Source organism: Pongo abelii, chromosome 13 (genome assembly GCF_028885655.2).
Source record: "Pongo abelii isolate AG06213 chromosome 13, NHGRI_mPonAbe1-v2.0_pri, whole genome shotgun sequence".
NCBI lineage: Eukaryota > Metazoa > Chordata > Mammalia > Primates > Hominidae > Pongo > Pongo abelii.
This window is the reverse complement of record NC_071998.2, coordinates 78941336-78963264: the sequence shown is the minus strand read 5'-3', so window position 1 is coordinate 78963264 and position 21929 is coordinate 78941336. Positions and strand designations below refer to the sequence as shown.

General features: G+C 36.5%; 2 protein-coding genes across 5 annotated transcripts in view; one reads left to right on the top strand and one right to left on the bottom strand.

Moving 5' to 3' along the window:
* The window catches only part of CENPP (centromere protein P), a 282356-nt gene that overhangs the window by 57319 nt on the left and 203108 nt on the right, over positions 1 to 21929 (top strand). The window lies entirely within an intron of this gene.
* OGN (osteoglycin) lies at positions 108 to 21541 on the bottom strand. Of its 2 annotated transcripts, none has more exons than XM_009244622.3 (7): positions 21338 to 21541; positions 20074 to 20241; positions 17921 to 18014; positions 9907 to 10065; positions 6691 to 6893; positions 3037 to 3132; positions 108 to 2625 (listed from the first exon to the last, which is right to left on the bottom strand). In XM_009244622.3, exons 1-7 carry the CDS (start codon positions 21515 to 21517, stop codon positions 2455 to 2457), a joined length of 1071 nt encoding a protein of 356 aa, XP_009242897.1. In that variant the 5' UTR covers positions 21518 to 21541; the 3' UTR covers positions 108 to 2454.

Here is a 21929-nt window from a genome sequence, read left to right as displayed (position 1 = left end):
CTGGGATTACAGGTGTGAGCCATTGCGCCCAGCCACACACTGTTTTCATTACTGTATCTTTGTTGTAAATGTTGAAGTTAGGAAATGTGAGTCTTCTATCTTTATTCTTATTTTCAAGATTCTTCTGTTTATTTGGGGGGTCTCTTGAAGTTCCATTTTATTTGTGTGAAAGCATCATTGAGATTTTGATGGCAACTGTGTTCAGTCTGCATATCATATTGGATAGTATTGTTGTCTTAACAACATTAAATCTTACCATCCATAAACACAAGACATCTTTCCATTTATGTATGTCTTTAGTTTTTTTCAGCAATGTTAGTAAGAAGTAAATTATTTAAAAATGTAAAGCCTCTAATTATTAGTGTCAAGAATGAAACATTATGAATATAATGGAGACAGCATATTTTTACTTTCTCTAATTATTTCGTCTGATATCTTCTGGATCTTGGTGGTATAATTTGTATTGTTTATTTTGTTTTATTTGTGATTTAAGGTTGTGTATATGAAGGTGTAAGGTATGCATGTTCATATCCTCTTATCTAGAAATCCCCAAATTATTTCTTTAATTCTGGAATTCATACCTTTTACCAATCTTCTTTCTCCCTTATCATTATCTTATCTAAAACTACTGACTTTTGAATTTTTTCTTTATTTGAGAGTTATTTGATGGTGTTTTGCTCTGTAAGTTTTATCATAAAAATAATAAAGGAATACATTATTTTTCTGAAAACTAGAAAGATGACAGGCATTCAAGAGTATGATAGTTTAAAGATTCAATTTTTCCAAATAAAACGGAACCCTTCTATTTAGATGGATTTTATTTTGCAATATTTATTACATATTCAATTCAAATGTACTCACTATTGTGCTAGGCAATTGAAAGTAAAAAGTATAAAGCTGCATTTTGCGCTCTCAGTGAGGTTTAAGTCAGGGAAATGAGGCATGCACACAAAATAACGAGAAAGTAGTATAATAGTTGTGATCATTAGTTATCAAAATAAGTGAATGAGCTAATAATCATTGTTAGAATAATAATTGTGGTCTTAGATCTCAGATGCTTTAATGAAAAATGTTATCTTGAGGTCAACTTTGACAAATGGGGAGATAATTGAAAAACATCTGACGTTCTAGGTAGGGAAAAAAACAGAAGCAAATGCTTAAAAATGGGAATAAGTATGTATTCTGTACACAGAGACAACTTGATTTCAATACATACTTTATGGTGGAAATAATGTTTGTACTTTTATTACACAGTCCAGACTCATGTTTCTAAAACACTGATAATTTTGTGTTTAACTTCAATGTAATGTGTAGACTAATACTTTTAGTGGGGTACAAGCGAGAGGAATGTTATTTTAGAAACTTTACTCTGGCAGCACTGAGTCATCATAAACTATTACTCTCAGATAGAAGATTTGATTCTTGCAGTTAGCCATGTCAGTTTATCATGAGTAATCAGAAAGTGTTACTCAGAAGCTTTATTGTGAATATTCAGTTTGTTACAGTGAACATGGATGTGTATGGGTGGGAAGGTAGTGTGCACTAGCACCACAGAATATTCTGTTTTCACCTTATGCTTGAACTAATTTATTGATGAGATTCTCATTTCTATAGTATAAAAGGAAAATATTTTGCAGTTATCTCATATTTGAAAGACTTTGCCATAGAGAACTTTATCAGAAATGGATGAACTTTTCATTATTTCTTATAAGCATATTGGTTTTGGCCTGCTTGACTTTAAAACTTTTTTTGGTAGACTTAGAATGTTAGTATTTAGATAAAGAAAATATTTTACTGAAGACATTACCAGAAAGTAAAATAACTTGAACATTTCTGCATTAGCTCTTTATCAGAGAACAACATTTATTTTATTTGGAAAGTTTTCCTAAATATGAGACTATCTGCTATTTCTCAGACTAAGTGAAAATTTAATAAAATAGCTGCCTTGATACGAAGAAAACAAAGTTCTTGCTTTATAAGGAATAATGTATGAATCATAAAAGAAGAATGAGTGATCATGGGAAACATTTAGCTTTTCAAAGTTTTTGGAACATGTACCTTAAATGCTTTTGGGATCCAGTAAAGGCCAGGAAAGACAAAGAGTTGAAAGTTTCTTGGATTTGTCCTGTTACTTACATCATTAGTAATAGGAATAATGCATCTCAAATTTGGGCATTTATATAAAAACATGATTTTTAAATGGTCGTCTAGTATAAACTAGGATTTTGTAATGCTGTTTAAATATTTTCATATTACTTTGTTTCAAACGTAGACATTCAGTCTTACTTTTTACTTATTATATGTAAGATTTTGAACATCCTTGCTTAAAATATCAAATTCCTTCAAAATGGGATACAAGGTTAATATTAAACCAATACTTAAGTTCCTTTACACATTGTTGAGACAGACTATTATTGTAGGTGTACTTTCATTTATATGTTGTACTAATAGAGGTTAAAAGTATGACCCTATCGGTAATCTTTTTAAGCAAATAAAACTGTTTGGATGCTTTCCCAGGACGATTGGATTGCCCTCCAGGCGTATCTCTTCAATGCGGTCCCGGATGTAACTGGTGTCATTAGCCTTGCAGAATGTGTCATCTGTAATTGAAGCTATGTTGTTAAACTGAAAAAAAAAAGAGGAAAAAATTGTTCAGAAATCTGAAATCAACCTTTCGTATGCTATATAATGGGTAAAGGAAACCTAAGTCAGAGGTCTGAGTGCCCCCTCACTTCAAATCCTTGTGTCAAATTAATTAGGAAATACTCAAATGTACACCTGGAGACAAATACAATCAAGAGCAGACTTCACACCTACTGTGCTGGTCTACTTGTTATGCTCTGGATGGAATCTGGACTTCTGGGAAGAAAGTTCATGAGCCTAGTATTAATCTTTTTGATAGGCAGACATTTAGCTATCATGCTACTACAGTGATCTAACCAAAATTTGTATGTGAATAAGTGAGGTTCCCAATGAGTCACAAGATTTTGACTCATAGGTAATTAGAGTCAGATATTGTGAAAGGAACCATCATACCTGAAGATGAATTACACGTAGACTTTCTGGTAAATTAAGAGGCACAGATTCCAGGGCATTATGGTCCAAGTAGAGGAAGGTGAGGTTATTCAGTTTCTGTAAGGAAAATTTCATGTGAGTATTATTGAGGTTCTGTACATTCTTTCACAGGATTCAAGCAATATATATGTGCATATGAGTATATGTCTATATATACAGACTTGCATATTGATATAAATACATCAATTGTATCAATTGTTTGTATGGTAGTTTCTTGTTTGAGTTTTTTTTCTGACTTCACGTGTAGTGTATTTTGATCCTTTATGATGGCCAGTGGAGCTCTGCCGCATACCCCACACTTCTGTCCATTCATCTGATCTCTGAATATCTGGCTCTAATGCCAACTTCTGGTACTCTTTGTGTTTGTCTTGATAGGAGCTAATGAGGTGAGTCCCTACGTGGGATTGAATTTTGACCCTGGTGCTGCCGTAACCTCTCCTGTACCTCTGGAGTTTCCCATCTCAGTTCCACCAATTTCTAGCTAAGTAGTTACTTCTTAGAAATGTGTGTGCTTGTATTTTTTTAGTAGAGACGAGGTTTCACCGTGTTAGCTGGTATGGTATCAATCTCCTGACCTCGTGATCTGCCCGCCTCAGCCTCCCAAAGTGCTGGGATTACAGGTGTGAGCCACCATGCCCGGCCTAAAAAATACAAAAAATTAGACAGGCGTGGTGGTGGGCGCCTGTAGTCCCAGCTACTCGGGAGGCTGAGGCAGGAGAATGCTGTGAACCCAGGAGGCGGAGCTTGCAGTGAGCTGAGATCGCACCACTGTACTATAGCCTGGGCGACAGAGCGAAACTCTGTCTCAAAAAGAAAAAAAGAACAAAAAAACGAAAGAAATGTGTGTGCTTGGCCAGGCGTGGTGGCTCACGCCTGTAATCCCAATACTTTGAGAGGTCAATGCGGGCAGATCACTTGAGGTCAGGAGTTCGAGACCAGCCTGGCCAACATGGTGAAACCCCATTTCTACTAAAAATACAAAAATTAACTGGTGTAGTAGCACATGCCTGTAATCCCAGCTACTAGGGAGCCTGAGTGAGGCAGGAGAATTGCTTGAACCCAGAGGGTGGAGGTTGCAGTGAGCCGAGATCATGCCACTGCACTCCAGCCTGGGCCACAGAACGAGACTCCATCTCAAGAAAAAAAAAAAAAATGTGTGCTTAGCAAGATGTTTCCCAAAGCAGTTTAGTAAACAGCTTGATGCAGGTTTTTTCCCTAAGGGCTTAATGTTGGATTATTCTTCATGATCAGTAACCCATTATTGTGTATAATTGTAATTTCCCCTGACATTACTCTTTTACCTTATCTTCAATATGTATCCTGTGCTAGATTTTGCTAATTCTTTTCTGTGTTGCTATTTTAATACTTTCTTAAGCACCTTACCCTTCCACCATATGGGCATCAAGCTCTCGTCTTCCCAGTGAGTCTCATTTACATGAGTTAGAATAACCTAATTCTACTGGTGACTGTAGCAGCTTAGGACATTAAACAAAACTATAGGGCAGCTGAGTTTATTATTTTCTTTTTTTTTTTTTTTAGAGATGGAGTCTCGCTCTGTTGCCCAGGCTGTAGTGCAGTGGCATGATCTCAGCTCACTGCAACCTCCGCCTCGCAGGTTAAAGCAATTCTCCTGCCTCAGCCTCTCGAGTAGCTGGGACTACAGGTGCCTATCACCACACCCAGCTAATTTTTTGTATTTTAGTAGAGACAGGGTTTCACCATGTTACCCAGGCTGGTCTCGAACTCTTGAGCTCAGGCAATCTGCCCACCTCGGCCTCCCAAAGTGCTAGGATAACAGGCATGAGCTACTGTGCCTGGCCAAGTTTATTATTTTCATACCAACTTGTCATAAATCCCTTCTGTAATTCCTGTCTAAACCCCAGAATATTCAAACATTCTTTTTGTGAAATGTTGATCAGCTCCTTTTTTTTTTTTTTTTTTGGAGACTGAATCTTGCTTGCTCTGTGGCCCAGGCTGGAGTGCAGTGGTGCAATCTCAGCAGCTCACTGCAACTTCTGCCTCCCAGGTTCAAGCGATTCTTGTGCCTCAGCCTCCCGAGTAACTGGGACTACAGGCACCCACCACCACGCCTAGCTAATTTTTGTATTTTTAGTAGAGACAGAGTTTCACCATGTTGGCCAGGCTGGTCCTGAACTCCTGACCTCAAGTGATCCGCCTGCCTCAGCCTCCTAAAGTGCTGGGATTACAGGCGTGAGCCACTGAACCTGTCCTGATCAGCTTTTATAGGTCTTTAACATGTCTGTTATTCAAAGAGTGACCAATTCAAATTAATATTTTCGAATTACAACTTTAAAACAAAAAAAAGGCCAGCCACAGTGGCTCACGCCTGTAATCCTAGCACTTTGGGAGGCCAAAGTGGGCGGATCACCTGAGGTCAGGAGTTCGAGACCAGCCTGGCCAACGCCCGTCCCTACTAAAAGTATAGAAATTAGCCAGGCGTGGTGGTGTGTGCCTGTAGTCCCAGCCACTTGGGAGGCTGAGGCAGGAGAATTGCTCGAACCTGGGAGGCGGAGGTTGCAGTAAGCCAAGATCATACCACTGCACTCCAACCTGGGTGACGGAGCAAGACTCCATCTCAAAAAAAAAAAAAGGTGTATCTGCTTTTAAAAAGTCCTCTAAGAGCCCCTTAACTTCTGAGTTCCTTAGAAGAAACATCAGATGAACTCTGATGTAGCTTTAAAATGTCCCTTAAAGTTGAAAAAAGATACCTTAATTGTAATGAAAAATGAAAAAATTGACTATTTCTACACTTTCTAACAGATTGTACATTTTTTGACAGAATTTACCTGTGTGTGATTATCATAAACTTTATGATAATGAATATTTGATAGTTTCCGAAGTTACCTTTAGAAGCAAGAAACCTTGCCTTTTGAATGAGATTATGTCTGTTACCAGCAATGGCATGATCATCATTTTATCTGGGGAATGATTACATCAGAGCTATGGAAATCCTGGGCTAAAGTGATTACTCCTGTAGGTCATGCATTTTGAGACAAATTGTCTACCTAAACCGAAGTAGATTACTTTCCCCTTTGCCTACATAATACTTGCTTGAATTGTTAAGAAATGTATTTAATTCTTACTACATATAAAATTTTATATTACATGCTCTCATGAAATTCAAAGGAAAATCTCCCTATAGAATTTCACAGTCTAATATTTTTAAATATTAAAAGTTAAATTCAGTATTTACTTTTGGATCTTTATTTTTTTCTGGTATTTATAATTTGCTAACATTGTAAGGAAAAAGAAACACAGGAAATATCCCATTTTGAGCTTTCGTAGACTGTAAGTGTCCTGAGAGGACCAACCATGTCTGTCTAAATAAATATTTGCTGTGTGAACAAGTGAAAAAATGAGAAACAAAATAGTCCCATGAAATAAAATAAAGGTTATGTATTTTAACTGAGATATGGGTATAAGCTAGGCTGAATGAGCCTAATAGGATGGTTATTTATTATGTAAATAATGTCTTCACTTATTAAATCAAAATAGTTTTTAAGTGTAATCAAAATACAATTCTAGACCAAAGTTTCTCTTTTATCTATCATATTATCACTCATACTATGCTTAGTTTTACTATAAAATACTTACTTTGAATGCATTTGCTTTGATTCCCCTACTCTTGATTTTGTTGTATTTTGCATTAAATAAAGTGAGCTTGGGAGGAAGAACTGGAAGTTTTAGTAGTTGATTTTCAGCAAGTGAAAGTTCTTCTAACAGAGAAAGTTTTGAAAAAGTACCATCTTCTATATCTTCTATCAAATTTCCTGTAAAATCAAGTCTTCTTAAGTTAGCTAGAGGGAAAAAAAATATAAAAAACAACTACGTAAGTAAAATTCTTATTGTATGGACTGAAGAAAAGCATTTGTTTAACAGATCACTCAAGCATCTTTCATTTTTAGTGCCTGGTAGACTGTCTACAATTCATAGCCCAGTAAAGTTTTGTGGAATGATCACTGAACACCTCTTTGTGCCTGAAATTGTTTCCCTTTTTGACTGGAGTCCTAGAATCTCAGGTTTGAAAGTGATCTTAAAGTTAATCGAGTCTTTTCGTCTTTCTCTGTTCAAATTCCTTGGGATGGTCAGGCAATTTGAAAGAAATTCTTGTTGCAAATCATGGAAAGGAAGCATTACATTTGATTGGAATCATGTAATTTTTTTTATTTTTTTGCTGGCATGTTGCATTGTGATTCTGAGTATGTTATCTTAATCTTAATCTCTCTATGCCTTATTGATTAACAATAACAAAGACAAAGATGTTCCCTGATTTGTTAAAGTGACACAGATTGAGAGAGAAATTCAGTGTGTGTGTGTGTGTGTGTGTGTGCGTACTTGCGTGTGCATCACTTATATCTGGGATAATTAGGAAATACAATTGTTTCTTATTCACAGGAATCATGTTCTATAAAATTACCACAAGTGTTCAATTTGTAAATACTGAACCATGATTCCTAGGAGAAATACAGGGTTATGTTCCTGTGAGCCTCTGGTCACACATTTCCATCAACTATTAGTACATAACTTTATGTGTTTTTGCTTAAGGACGCTTGGCTTAATATATATTGTTGAATCATTAATATTGCACTATAACTCATGCCTGAACAAACCTTATCTAACATATTTTCCCTGTAGGCATGTCACAGCCTTTTTGTGCTTGGGGATGTTAGACGTCACTTCAGCACCATGTGTTGGGTCATGTTAAACAGCAAAATCAGGCCAGGTGTGGTGGCTTATGCCTGTAATCCCAGCACTTTGGGAGGCCAAGGTGGGTGGATCACTTGAGGTCAGGAGTTCGAGACCAGCCTGGCCAACACAGCGCAACCTCATCTCTATTAAAATTACAATAGGCTGGGTGCGGTGGCTCACACCTGTAATCCCAGCACTTTGGGAGGCCAAGGTGGGCGGATCACGAGGTCAGGAGATCGAGACCATCCTGGCTAACACGGTGAAACCCCATCTGTACTAAAAATAAAAAAAAAAAAAAAAAAAAATTAGCCAGGCGTGGTGGCGGGCACTTGTAGTCCCAGCTACTCGGGAAGCTGAGGCAGGAGAATGGCGTGAACCTGGGAGGCAGAGCTTGCAGTGAGCCGAGATCACGCCACTGCACTCCAGCCTGGGTGACAGAGTAAGACTCCATCTCAAAAAATAAATAAATTAAGTTAAATTACAATAAAAAAAGTAACCAGGTATGGTGGCACATGCCTGTAGTCTCAGCTACTGGGGAGACTGAGGGACAAGAATCCCTTGAACCCAGGAGGCAGAGGCTGCAGTGAGCCGAGATCACACCACTACACTTCAGCCTGGGCGACAGAGCGAGACCGTGTCTCAAACAAAAAAAACCCCCAAAAAACAAAAATCAATAAACAGCAAAATAATAAACACAAAGCACAAAAATATGAAAAACATGTCATTAAATAGACTGTGAACAGGGCATTTATTTACAGTATGAGAACTGGAACCAGAAGACAGTGTTACCTTGTTCAACCTCAGATGGGAATGTGCATGTCAAGTAATTCAAATTTTTTGCCACTCTGAGCATGTCTGAGAAGGACCATGAAAGCACCATGTGTATTAATTTTGGGGTTATAAATAAATTTTAGCAAGTGGGTATTCACAAATATGGAATCCACAAATAACAAGGATCAACTATACTTCAGTCCACATTTGGGAGCTATCAGTGGCAGCATGAATCTGGTTATGGTTAATCTCATAAATGTGTAGTGGGGCCAGTATGCATTTCTTGGTGTGATTTTTTTCAGAACTCTTTGACAGTATTAGGAGTCTAGAAAACTGACAAGAAATTAGTGATCTAGGACTGGGATTTGGTACTGCAGAAATGGAGGATTCTGGTGTGCTTATGGCAACACTCTAATTGAGTTAAGGTTTGCTGGTTCAAGATTGATAATGACCTGGTAAGGAATTAAATACCACTGTTCTCAACACTATTTCCATATTAGAATCATCCAAGGAGTTTGTTTGTTTTTAATGATGTTGCTTGGGCCCTACCCCAGATCTGAATTACAACCCCTGGGAAGTAGGACCTAGTATCAGTATTTAAAAAATACTTCCCTGCCGGGCGTGGTGGCTCACTCCTGTAATCCCAGCACTTTGGGAGGCCGAGGCGGGCGGATCACAAGGTCAGGAGATCGAGACCATCCTGGCCAACACGGTGAAACCCTACTTCTACTAAAAATACAAATATTAGCTAGGTGTGGTGGCGCACACCTCAGCTACTTGAGAGACTGAAACAGGAGAACCACTTAAACCTGGGAGACAGAGGTTGCAGTGAGCCAAGATCACACTACTGTACTCCAGCCTGGGCTGCAGAGCAAGACTCCATCTCGGGGTAGGGGGAGGGGGGAGAAAAAAAAAAACACTTCCCAAGATATTTTTAATATGCAGCCAGGTTTAAGAGCCATTAGTTAAAGTAAGAAAAAGCAGTTTCTGTGTTTTTATAGTCCAGGTAGAAAATAAAACATTGTGGTTGGAGAAGCATCCCAGTTATATTGGTGTTGCTCAGTGTCTGAAGCAAGGGATCTTGAAGTATTGGAGTTGAGAAGATATAGTTGCCCATATGTTAGATGGGCTGTCATCATAGACAGTGAAGTCACCAGTAAAGAAAGATCACAGGATCTAAGTGGAAAGATGATTCACCAACAAATGAATGAACTTTTGTGAAACATGTTAGATATTTATGTACAGTGACAAACCTATATGTGATAGGCAGCAACTATATAGAAACTTCTGTTTATATGAGTTAAATACTAATATGAGTTAATACTAATATCATATTTCAGCTTAACTTACGTATGTCTGCAAAATCTTTGGCAGTCAGCTTTTTAATTTTGTTGAATCGTGCGTAAAGATAGGCTGATTCCTTTGGCAAGGGTGGTACAGCATCAATGTCAACTTCTTCACAGTATACAGAGCCACTTAAACAAACACACAGCAGACACGTAGGCATTTCTAAATTGGGAATAAAATCATAAAAATATGAACAATAGTTTGAAAATATTTCGCCTCTAGCAGTAAAATTATTGCTATTATGAATGCTATTACTAATTTGAAGAGATGTTTTACAGAATCATGAGAAAGATAGTCATGGTAACTCGTTACCTATATTGTGCTTGATAATTCACCAGAATATTGTTTGAGAATCTCTTTTTATTTTGTTTTACTGGTGATTGCTTAATTGTTGAATTGATTGACAGTTACATTTCCTTATTTGAAAACCAAAAAAATTTACAAAGCAGGAGTTAAGGTAAACATGAGCTTGACTTACTAAGTTTGATGTGTGAGAAACATATTTGAGATTGGTGACAGTAGCTAGACTTTAGTAACCACTAGTTAAGGAAGCCATTAACTTGAAAATTAGAGTAATTGTAGGCACTGTTTGGATCTCTTAGCACCCCAAGTCATTTATTACATTTACTTGTCATACCTCTTGGAACATTCCTTAGTCTTTGTTTTTTATACCTTTTCCTGTTTTTGAAAAGTATAGAGCTTTTTTTTTTGTTTAGTTTTATTTTTCAGGGCATTTATTCTGCAGAATGCCTTTCAGTTGGCAGAGGTTTCTCATTTTTGGCAGGAGTACCATGGATCCTCAGTGCTGTGTGTCCAAAAGCACATGATATCTGTTTATCCCATTCCTGATAATATCTTTGGTCACTTGGTTCAGGTAGTATGTGCCATGTTTCTCACTGAGTAAAGTTAATATTTTTCACTTTATAACTAATAAGTAATTCTGGAGAAGTACTTTGAGAATCTAAATGTTTGGTGTGACATTGTACTTTCATATACTAGTTTTAGCATCCATTGATGATTCTTACCTGAATCATTTGTGACTAACCAAATAGTGATTTTCTAATTCCATCATTCCTTCTACATTTGTTAGTTGGCACTCTCTTCTTATTTTTTATATCAATATGAACTTGTTTTATACATTTTGATATATTTTATTATTTATTTACTTACTTATTTTTGAGACAGAGTCTTGCCCTATTGCTCAGGCTGGAGTGTGGTGGTGTGATCTTGGCTCATTGCAACCTCCACCTCCCCAGTTCAAGTGATTCTTCTGCCTCAGCCCCCTGAGTAGCTGGGATTACTGGCGTATGCCACCACACATGGCTATTTTTTTTTTTTTTTTTTTGAATTTTTAGTATAGACAAGGTTTCACCATGTTGGCCAGGCTGGTCTCGAACATGACCTCCAGTGATCTGCCTGCCTCGGTCTCCCAAAGTGCTGGGATTACAGACGTGAGCCACCACACCTGACCTATTTTGATATATTTTAAATATATCAAATAAACATGTGAAATTTTATTTTTTGAATTTTTTTTTTCTTTTTTTTGAGATGAAGTCTCGCTTCGTCACCCAGGTTGGAGTGCAGTGGCGCGATCTCGGCTCACTGCAGTCTCTGCCTCCTGGGTTCAAGCAATTCTCCTGCCTCAGCCTCCCAAGTATCTGGGATTACAGGCATGTGCCACCATGCCTGGCTAATTTTTTTGTATTTTTAGTAGAGACTGGGTTTCACCATGTTGGCCAGGCTGCTTTCGAACTCCTGACCTCAGGTGATCTGCCTGCCTCGGCCTCCCAAAGTGCTAGGATTACAGGTGTGAGCCACCAAGCCCGGCCTATTTTTTGAAATTTTAATTGATATTTTCATATCAATATGAATTGTGTCCCATGAGTCATAATCTGTGTTTATTTTAATAATCAGATTGTCACAGATTAGGCAGCGAGTGCCCTTGCAAGCTTTTTTTTCCTGCTACAGCTTTTTGTGGTTAGTTGACTTACAATTAATTGCATGTATTTAAATCGTACAACATATACGATTTTTACATATGTATACCCTCATGAAACGTTCACTACAAGTGAGTTAATTAACATACCTGTCACTCCAAAAAGTTTTCTCCTGCCCTTTGGTAATCTCTCCCTCCCACTCTTGTCCTTGAGCAATGACTGACCTGCTTTTGGTCAGTATACATTAGTTTGCATTTAGGAGAATTTTGTATTGAAAGAATTGTGTAGTATCTACTCCCTTTTCTGGCTTCTTTTACTCAGCATTATTATTTTGATTTTTAATCTTTATCAGTAGTTCATTCTTCTTTATTACTCAGTAGTATTCAATTGTCTCAATATATACAATTTACCTGGTCATTTCTTATGGACATTGGGTTGTTTCCACGTTTTCACTATTTCAAAGAAATTTATGTGTAAGTTTGTGTGGACTTAATGCTTTCATTTCTCTTGGGTAAGTACCTAAGGAGTGGAATGGCTGGGTCTTATTACAAATGTATGTTTTATCTTTTGAAGGAAGTGTCAAACTATTTTCCAAAGGACTATGCCATTTTACATTCCTACCAGCAGCATATGAGAGTTCCAGCTGCTCCACATCCTTGCCAACATTTGGTATGGTCAGTCTTTTTAATTTTAGCAATTGAAATGTAGGGCATGTTATAGTATCTCATTGTGTTTTAATTTGCATTCTCTGATAACTAATGATGTTAGCATCTTTTCATGTGCTTGTTTGGCATCCATATATTTTCTTTGATGACTTGTCTTTTTTTTTCCCTCTTACTAGTTTTCCTTTTGGAAATGAAACATTTTAAATTTTAATGAAGAACAGTTGGTTCCTTGATAATTCATGGTTTCTGTGTTGTATTTAAGAAATGTTTGCCGACCACCAAGATTTGACACTTTGTTTTCTTCTAGAAGTTGTATAGTTTAAGATCTTTACCTTTAGGTATGGGGTATACTTTGGGCTAATTTTTATATATGGTGCCAGGAAGGGTTAAGATTCTTTTTTGAAAAATTTTCCTACAGTTGTCTGGTTCTTTCAGCACCGTTTTTTGAAAGGATTATTCTTTCCCCATTGAATTGTGTTGTCACATTGTCAAGAACTAGTTGGTTACTTCGTGTTAGCCTGTTTCTGGATTTTATTTTGTTCTGGTGACCCACTTTAACATTTTTATGCCAATACTGCAGTGTCTTGATTCCTGTACCTTTGTAATAGTCTTGTTAGTATAAATCCTGCAACTTTGTTCTTCTTCAATGTTGTTTAGACTATTCTAGGTCCTTTATATTTTTATATATATTTTAGAATCAGCTTGTTAATTAAACAAAAAAAAACCTATTAGGGTTTTGATTGGGATTGTGTTGAATCTCTAAATTTGGGGAAAACTGACATCTTAATGATTTGAATCTTCTAGACCTTGAACATAATACATTTCTCCTTATATATAGGTCTTTAATTTCTCTTAGCAGCGTTATTTAGATTTCAGTGTACAGGTCTTACATACCTTTATTTTTTTTTTGAGACAAGATCTCACGATGTCACTCAGGGTGGGGTACAGTCACATGCTCATGGTTCACTGCAAACCTCGACCTCCCGGGCTCAAGCGATCCTCCTGCCTCAGCCTCTCAAGTAACTGGGACTACAGGTTTGTGCCACCACACCTGGCTTTTTCTTGGTTAAATTTTTTGTAGAGACATGGTGTCACTATGTTGCCCAAGCTGGTCTCAAACTCCTGAGGTCAAGCAGTCCTCTTGCCTCGGCCTTCCTGTAAACATCTTTTATATCTATTTCTTTCATATATTTTGATGGATTTAAAAACATTTTGTCAGGAGACTGGGTGCAGTGGCTCATGTATGTAATCTCGGCACTTTTAGAGGCTGAGGCAGGTGGATCATTTGAGTCTAGGAGTTTGAGACCAACCTGGGCAACATGGTGAAACCTCATCTCTACAAAAAAATACAAAAATTAGCCAGGTGTGGTGGCATGTTCCTGTAGTCCCAGCTACTTGGGAGGCTGAGGCAGGAGGATTGCTGGAGCCCAGGAGGTCAAGACTGCAGTGAGCCATGATCATGCCACTGTACTCCAGCATGGGTAACAGAGCGAGACCCTGTCTGAAAAAAAAAACAAAAAACAAAAAACATTATTCTTTGAGAACTTCCTTATTTCCTAACATAGCAAGATGTCCCAAACTAACCTTGCATTTTTCCTGCCCCAACCCTGAAATCAGCTATCTCTTCAGAAAGCACTGGGGGTTTTTTTGGTTTGTTCATTTGTTTTTAAGACAGAGTCTCGCCCTGTCACCCAGGCTGGAGTGCAGTGGTGCCATCTCGTCTCACTGCAGCTCTGCCTCCTGAGTCCAAGTGATGCTCCTGCCTCAGCCTCCCAAGTAGCTGGGATTACAGACATGTGCCACCACGCCCAGCTAATTTTTTTTGTATTTTTAGTAGAGACGGGGTTTCACCATGTTGGCCAGGCTTGTCTCAAATTCCTAACCTCAGGTGGTCCACGCGCCTAGGCCTCCCAAAGTGCTGATATTACAGGCATGAGCCACCAAACCCGGCCAGCATTGGTTTCTTTTAGTGGAGAATGGTATTAGAAACCAAGATGTAGGTGCTGGGTGTGCTCATTGCCATTGAGATCACGTTGCTTCTAGGCTCTTTCAGCAGAGAGAGCTAGGAAATAAATGTGTGTGTTTATTTGTCTCTTTCTCCACAGATAATACACATACATGCAACATATATGGATATAAACATATACAATATACATGCATATGTATACCATATACTCATATGTATACATACACACACATAGAGATAAACAGAGATAAACATTTCTATGTTTCTGTATCTCTGTATATACAAACCCTGAGTTAATACTAGTATCTTCTATTCCAAACCAACTCCACAGTGTTCTTTCTAGCCTCCCACCTTTCCATATTTGTAACGTTTCTCTGACAGTGAGGAACCTGGCTCTCATTATTTACAATATATTTACTTAGTTCTGGCACACATATTAAGTAGTTCCAGTATTGCTAAGTCATAACACTGTGCATAACAAACCTACTCACTGGAACTTCGTATTTGTTTGTAGTTCTTTTTTGTCCTTAGCCTGAAGGTATATAGGAAAATGCTGTGTTTAACAGTTAGAGTTTTTTCTTCCTTTGCTGAGTTATTAATTTGAAGTACAATCAAGTTTATGTTTTTATGTTTGTATTCCAATTTGGATTCTTTTTACCTTATTCTTGTTGATTTCATTTATATACGTATTTGATTTTTTGACTATACTAAACAGCATTGTTCTAAAAATTAAATCTACATTAAAAAGTATATACGCAGAGAACTGCCATCCCCTCTCCCCCAATTTCTTTTTAGCCTGTATTTATTTTCACAGAAATAAGCAGATACATATATATTTTCTTATATCCTTTTCTTTCTTACATGAAAGACAGCATATTATAGATATCCTTTTGCACTTTGGTTTTTTTTCCACATAGTGTATCCTGGAAATCACTCCATGTTAGTTCTTAGAGATCTTCCTCATTCATTTTTACAACTGCATAGTATTCTCTTCTGTTGGATTTACCTTTGTTTATTCAACTACTCTTCAGTGTTTGGGCAGTTAAATTATTTCTGACATTTTGCAATTGCATGCAATGCTTGAGTGATTTTGCATTTGTATTTTATTTGGAGTATATCATCAAGGTAAATTTCTCAAAGTTGGCCGGGAGCGGTGGCTCATGCCTGTAATACCAGCATTGGGAGGCCGAGACACTTGAGGTCAGGAGTTGAAGACCAGCCTGACCAACATGGTGAAACCTGTCTCTACTAAAAATACAAAAATTAGCCTGGCGTGGTGGCGCATGCCTGTAATCCCAGCTACTCAGGAGGCTGAAGCAGGAGAATTGCTTGAGCCCAAATGGCGGAGGTTGCAGTGAGCCAAGATTGTACTACTGCACACCAGCCTGAGAGCGAGACTCTGTCTCAAAAAAAAAAAAAAATCCTCAAAGTTGGTTCTTATGTCAAAAAGTAAATGCATTTTTTATTTTGTTAGTTATTGCCAAGTTCCTGTCCAAAAGCATTGTGTTGATTTGCCTTCCTGCTGCCATGTATGAGTGTCTTACCCCATAGCCTTGCTCATGGAATATATTAATGTGTTGTCATACTTCAATTTTTTCCAATCAGATAGGTTAAAAGTGGTATCTCAATGTAATTTTAATTTATATGTCTCTGTGTGAGATTGAACATTTATTTGGGTCAAATCATTTAAATCATCTTGTGAACTGTCATTTTTTCAGTAGATTGGTTAATCTCTTTTCCTCGATTTTTAAGCGTGCTTTATAAATTAGAGTTACTAGCTCTTTATTTTTAGTTATGTTATCTGTTAGCTCTTTATCTAGTGATATTATTTATCTGTAGTATATGTTACAAATATTTTTCCCAGTTTTTAGTTGCCTTTGACTTTGCCACAGGTATTTTTAGGGTCAAATTTATCGTTCTTTTCTATTGTTGTCTCTGGATTTTGAGGCACCCTGCACCCAGATTCTTTTCTAGTACTTGTATGATTTCATTTTATACATTCAGATTGCTAATCTATTTGGAGTTTATTTTTTGTGTAAGGTATGGACCTAAATGTACCCCTCTTCAAATGGCTATTTCTCCCAGCACCATTTTTTAAAAAGACCATTTTTGCTTTAGTGATTTGGGTTGGTACCTTTAGTATGTACTAAATTTTCATGTGTATTTTTGTCTGTTTCTGGATTTTCTATCCTATTTCATTGATCTTTTTGTCTATTCATATAGCAGTACCGCACTTTTTAAAATATAGAGTTTTATAATATATTTTAATGTGTAGTACATCTGATTCCTACATATACTTGTTACTGTTTACTGTTTCCCTTGTTATTTGTGACATGTTGTTCCATATGAATTCTAGAATCTGTTTTTCCAGCTTTATAAAAAAAATTTATTGGTAATTTTAGTTGGATTGTTTTAAATTTATAAATTTAGAAAGAACTGACATCTTTATGATTTTGAGTCATTCCATCCAAGAACAAGGGATGTGTTTTTTTTTGTTTTGTTTTGTTTTTGTTTTTTTTTTTTTTTTGAGACAGAGTCTCGCTCTGTCGCCTAGGCTGGAGTGCAGTGGCATGACCTCGGCTCACCACAACCTCCACCTCCCGGGTTCAAGCAATTCTCTGCCTCAGCTTCCAGAGTAGCTGGGATTACAGGCACCTGCCACCACGCCTGGCCAATTTTTTGTATTTTTAGTAGAGACAGGGTTTCACCATCTTGACCAGGCTGGTCTTGAACTCCTGACCTCGTGATCCACCCGCCTCAGCCTCCCAAAGTACTGGGATTACAGGTATGAGCCACCACGCCCAGCCTGGGATGTCTTTAAATTTATTCAAATCTATTTTTACTATCATACTTCTCGTTTTTTAAGCTTTATTTTCTGTTATGGTTCATTTTCATTTTGTAGAAATATAGAAATTAACATGTGGTTTTTGTCATGTTTTCATGTGAAATAATGTTCTGTGATAGAGTAAGAGTAAGCCAAGTACACAGGAATTATTAAGTAGGACTTGTAATTTGTTATTTCATGACAAGTTTTCTATTTTAATTGAAATGTATGTGATAATTATTGATGCATATGTGTGTTTCTGTTCTGTAAGTTTCTTAAAGGCAATAATTATATTTACCGTATACTGAGGCTGCACATTGTATTTTGCAAATAATCCGCGTTTAAGTATTTCTTGAATAGATTTTATATGGATGGAAACCACACTTTGTGGAGGCTAAGCTTGCCTAAGCTTTGGTTGTTCTCACAAGTTCTTGCTCCACATTTCTCACTCATAATGTGGGATGGCAAATGGTGTGCACTCCCAGTTTGATTTTATCATTGGAAATAAAATTCCACTGTTTGTATTTACTGTATCTTGAGTCAGTTTTTGATTACCACAAGGAATAAAGTCCATTATAGCTATTTTTAAAAGATCCATTTTGAAAAATATTTAGATGATACTTACCATCATTTTCTTTCTTGGGAGGTAATGGTGTTATTGCCTCATCTTTTTGTAACTGAAGACTTTTCTCGTTGGGTATTATCACAGTTTCTTTTTCCTATTGGAAAAATAAAAGTTGTTACCTAGCTTCATTAAGTTTGTGTTTGACTGTAAAATGGAGGGATCACAGACACCTTCTTGTAGTTACAATTAGTGGCATTTCTTTTGTGCTCCATTAGGCTTTCATACATATTTCCATTTTATCATCTATTAAATTACAATAAGTATTTTTTAGCTTGTTTTTATTCTAGACTATGAGCTCCTTGAGTAAAAGAGCTGGGTGTTTTTATTTTTATATCGCCAGTAGGTACACTCAGTGCTTAATAAATGTTGAACATCCTGAAATTCCAAATGAAAGCGAGGTGAGAATTCCCTGAATTGGAATGAAAGTTTTTCTGAGGTGAAACTGTTACTCAGGGGTCTTGTCTGAAGTGAGTTTCTCATTCAGATTCTACCATTTTGAGTAACACTAGAGCTCCAGCCATGTCACAAGTATAAACTACCGATTAAGGTCTTTAGGTCTCTTCTTGGGGTGACCCTTTAATTACCTTTATCCCTCCATTAAGCCCTGGCTCTTGGAGCCCTTTTATTCCAGCTTACCTTACCTACCCTACTTGGGCCACTGGTGTAGGCCATTAATTCTGGGGAAATTGGAGTAGGTATAATTTAGATCCTGTCTTTCCTGTTCTTGGAGAGTACATTTTCTGCCATTAGATTACAGTGTATTATGTGGTGTCCTATTCTTTCTGTCCTTTGTAAGCATGTTCCATTTTAGTCTCGGTCTTGACTCCTGACTCTGCCCTTCACCTTCATTCTCCCATCTATGTGGTGGTTGAACTTCCTCCCTCTACTCTGTGTTTGCACATCAAGTCCTGTTGAATTCTACTCCACTCCACAAATATCTTAGACCCTGCATTTATATTAAGATAGAGAAACTTCTAAAGCCCTGTAAAGAGAAGAAGCAGACAGAAAAATCATCTCTAAACTCTTTAGGGATCAGGGAATCTTAATAGATTCAAATCATCCAAGTGAGCCAATAGCCTATGTTATGATGGGACCTTTTTTTCTTTAACTTGAAGCTATAATTAGTAATACCTATCCTTTGTGTCTTAGTGATGGGCAAAAATAATGCTATCATATTAAAAGCATTAACTGAAAGAAAGAAACTGTGGTGTTAACATTTGCTCATCGTGTACCCCTGTAAAAAAGAAAAGAGAAAGTAGCAATTGTAACTGGTCAATCTTATAAGTCTTTATCCTCCAATTTATAGTAGAGAAGAACTTCTGAAACAATCAGTATTGTTATATATTTGGCTGAATTTCTCATTTTCCAGTGTGTATGTGTATGTGTATGTGTCATACATAGTGGGCAACAGATACTTATGTGCTGTATTAACTTTTTCCTTACCCAGCATTCATTTCTGTGTGCCAAGAAAACCACAAGTAATTACTTGTGGTGGGGAAGTAAAGGTGGGGAATGAATGATGTGGTATAACATCACCCTTGCAGTGTTAACTCAAAGACAGTTACAGTTACTTGGTACCAATTGATAGAGGGTCTAAACTGTTAAAACTGATTTAAAAAGAAAGTCCTATGTTGACTAGGTTTTCAGTTTTTGGTACTGTATGTAGATGGCATATATAAATTATTGTGGAATGCTATTGATATCAAAATAACCAGTACTCTTCTATTTATTTTCTTAAAATTGTTTTCTATAATAATAACCTTAAGCTGATAATTCATCTTTATTTCTCCAAATACACATTTCCGCTAATTTATTTTTGAGGCAACACAACATTGCAAGTATAGGGCATTGTGTAATATTACTTAATATATAAATTGCAACTGGTCAGGGATCATCTTAAAGTCTAGTTTTCTTTAAGTTTTATTTTTTGGTTACTATAGATACTGTTTTGTTACCATAGATACCATTTATTAATTTGAAAAGCATACATACTCTAAAAATATAATCTTAGGGACAATTATTATGAATTCGTTTGAATCATTTAAAGTGATTTTCCCTTCCCCTTACCTTATCAGACACATTCAGGAAAAGCAAAAACATGCATTTAAATGGGCAGTATTTTAGAAGCTAAATTTAGAGTAGAAATAAAGTACCTTAATATTTTTTCCATCCAGGTATTTATCCTCATAATCTTGGCTAAATATGGATTCTTCAAAATTATCTGTTCCATAATCATAGATAATGCGTGAGTCCTGCTGGGTTGGTGGTGCTGGCTTTATCAGAGGCACAAACAGTAACAGGAGAAGTGTAGACTGCAGAGTCTTCATTTTAGCAAAAATCAAGGTGACTGGAAGTTAATAAACTAGTGGCCTGCTGACTGTGGGACAAAACTCTCTTTTTCCCTGGAAATAAAAATTCAGACCATCGAAGCAATATTTAAAAGCTTAGAGGATGTTTTGGCAGGGCGTGCGCAGTAAGGGCCAGAGAACAGTATTTAACCCTTAGTGATCTTTAATTAGATGCTAGCAGTTTTTATGTATCAGTGAACATTCTGAAAAATAGTTTTGGAAAATAGTTTTACTTCTTCTCTATCAGAAATTCAAGAAAGATTGATAATTTTAAGTTTCTTAATAATTGCCTTCAACAGACATACTAATATTTAATTGAAATATTCTTAGGATACCTGTAGTATAAATAGTTAAAATAAAGCCCCAAGATCCTGTCTCATGTGAGTTAAAAATATCATCTTTCCATTTAGCTACTTTATAAGAACTCTTGATTTGTATTGGTATGAACAGAAACAAGTTCCAAGAAAAGTTTTAAAACTTAAATTTAACATTATGAAAAGTAGTCATTAACACCTTTAGGTGGTACAGAATATAGGAAGAGCCATACGTTTTTAATTTTCTCAGTTTTGTAATTTTAATAGGTGATCATAATTTTTAGTTAATAATATTGTATTTTTAATTTAAACTATGAAAACTGAAAGAATAGTATTGCAGGCTGGAGGAGATACTGAACTTTAATCAAAGAACTTTGAGGAATGTAATAGAAAGGATTCCTTTAGGCTCATCAATGGATTTTCTCTGGTGGGTACACATTTCAGACTTTTTCTTAAGTAACTTCAAACAGAATCACTCAGAGTTGCTGATGCTGCATTATAGATGCCAGTTTGTCAAAAATCCAGAGGTTGAAAATGAAGAATATAATGGATTTGTGACTTCTGCAGCACCCTATTCTTGCCTGCGTGGATGTTAAATTTATGCGATGATATACATAAGTACTTCTTAAAAATTAATTGTTTGAGGTAACTGAAACTTAAACCAGAGATGGCCTTTACATTTATTAAGACTATTAGATGAGTCAGTCACACTTTAACAAACAATATTTAAAATAATATATGAAAAGTAAGCCTACCGTTGTAGCTGTTTTGAAGTTTTTTGTGGTTTTCCTCAATAGATGTTCATGTCTGTGCATTAGCCCCAAGTGGGAGGGTGAATGAGAAAAGCTATGGCTTGATTTCAAACTGCTGAGTAAAATTTCAGGGCCCAGCAGCTTTAAGAACAGTTTCCATGTGATAGAGATCTTTGCCAGCATTCTTTCTCTAGGGTGAAATGCAGTGTGTTGTACTAGAGAACTGTGCTTAAGATATTTGTTGTAACTGCTACACTCAGTCTGCTTCAACTAATTGACTATAAACTTGTGTCATTTTATTATTGTGTAATAAACATTCATGTTTTGGTGAATATTAGTTTATGAAAAATGATATCGTTTTAAAGTCATCCTTTTCATTTTGGTGATTTCCCAGGAGATTAAACAATCTGCTTTTTGAATGAAATAGAACACCAAATGAAAACATAGTCCATGTTGTTAATTTTATGAGGATTAAAAATACTGCCCTAATACCATAATTAATATATAGCCAGTATAATATATTTTTCTAGTGTAAAAATTAGTTTTAGCACAAATTATTTTATAGTTTTATCATTTGGATTTTTTCTCCCCTTTA

Bases quoted from the DNA above. Each gene is read 5' to 3' on its own strand.
- OGN (XM_009244622.3), bottom strand. From the start codon at position 21,517: ATGCTGGCAAAGATCTCTATCACATGGAAACTGTTCTTAAAGCTGCTG. The intron at 18,015-20,073 runs GTACTTTATTTC...TTTTTCCAATAG, and splicing joins TGGATGGAAAAAATATTAAG to GAAAAAGAAACTGTGATAAT. The intron at 10,066-17,920 runs GTAAGTATCATC...TTCCCAATTTAG, and splicing joins TCCCAAGAAAGAAAATGATG to AAATGCCTACGTGTCTGCTG.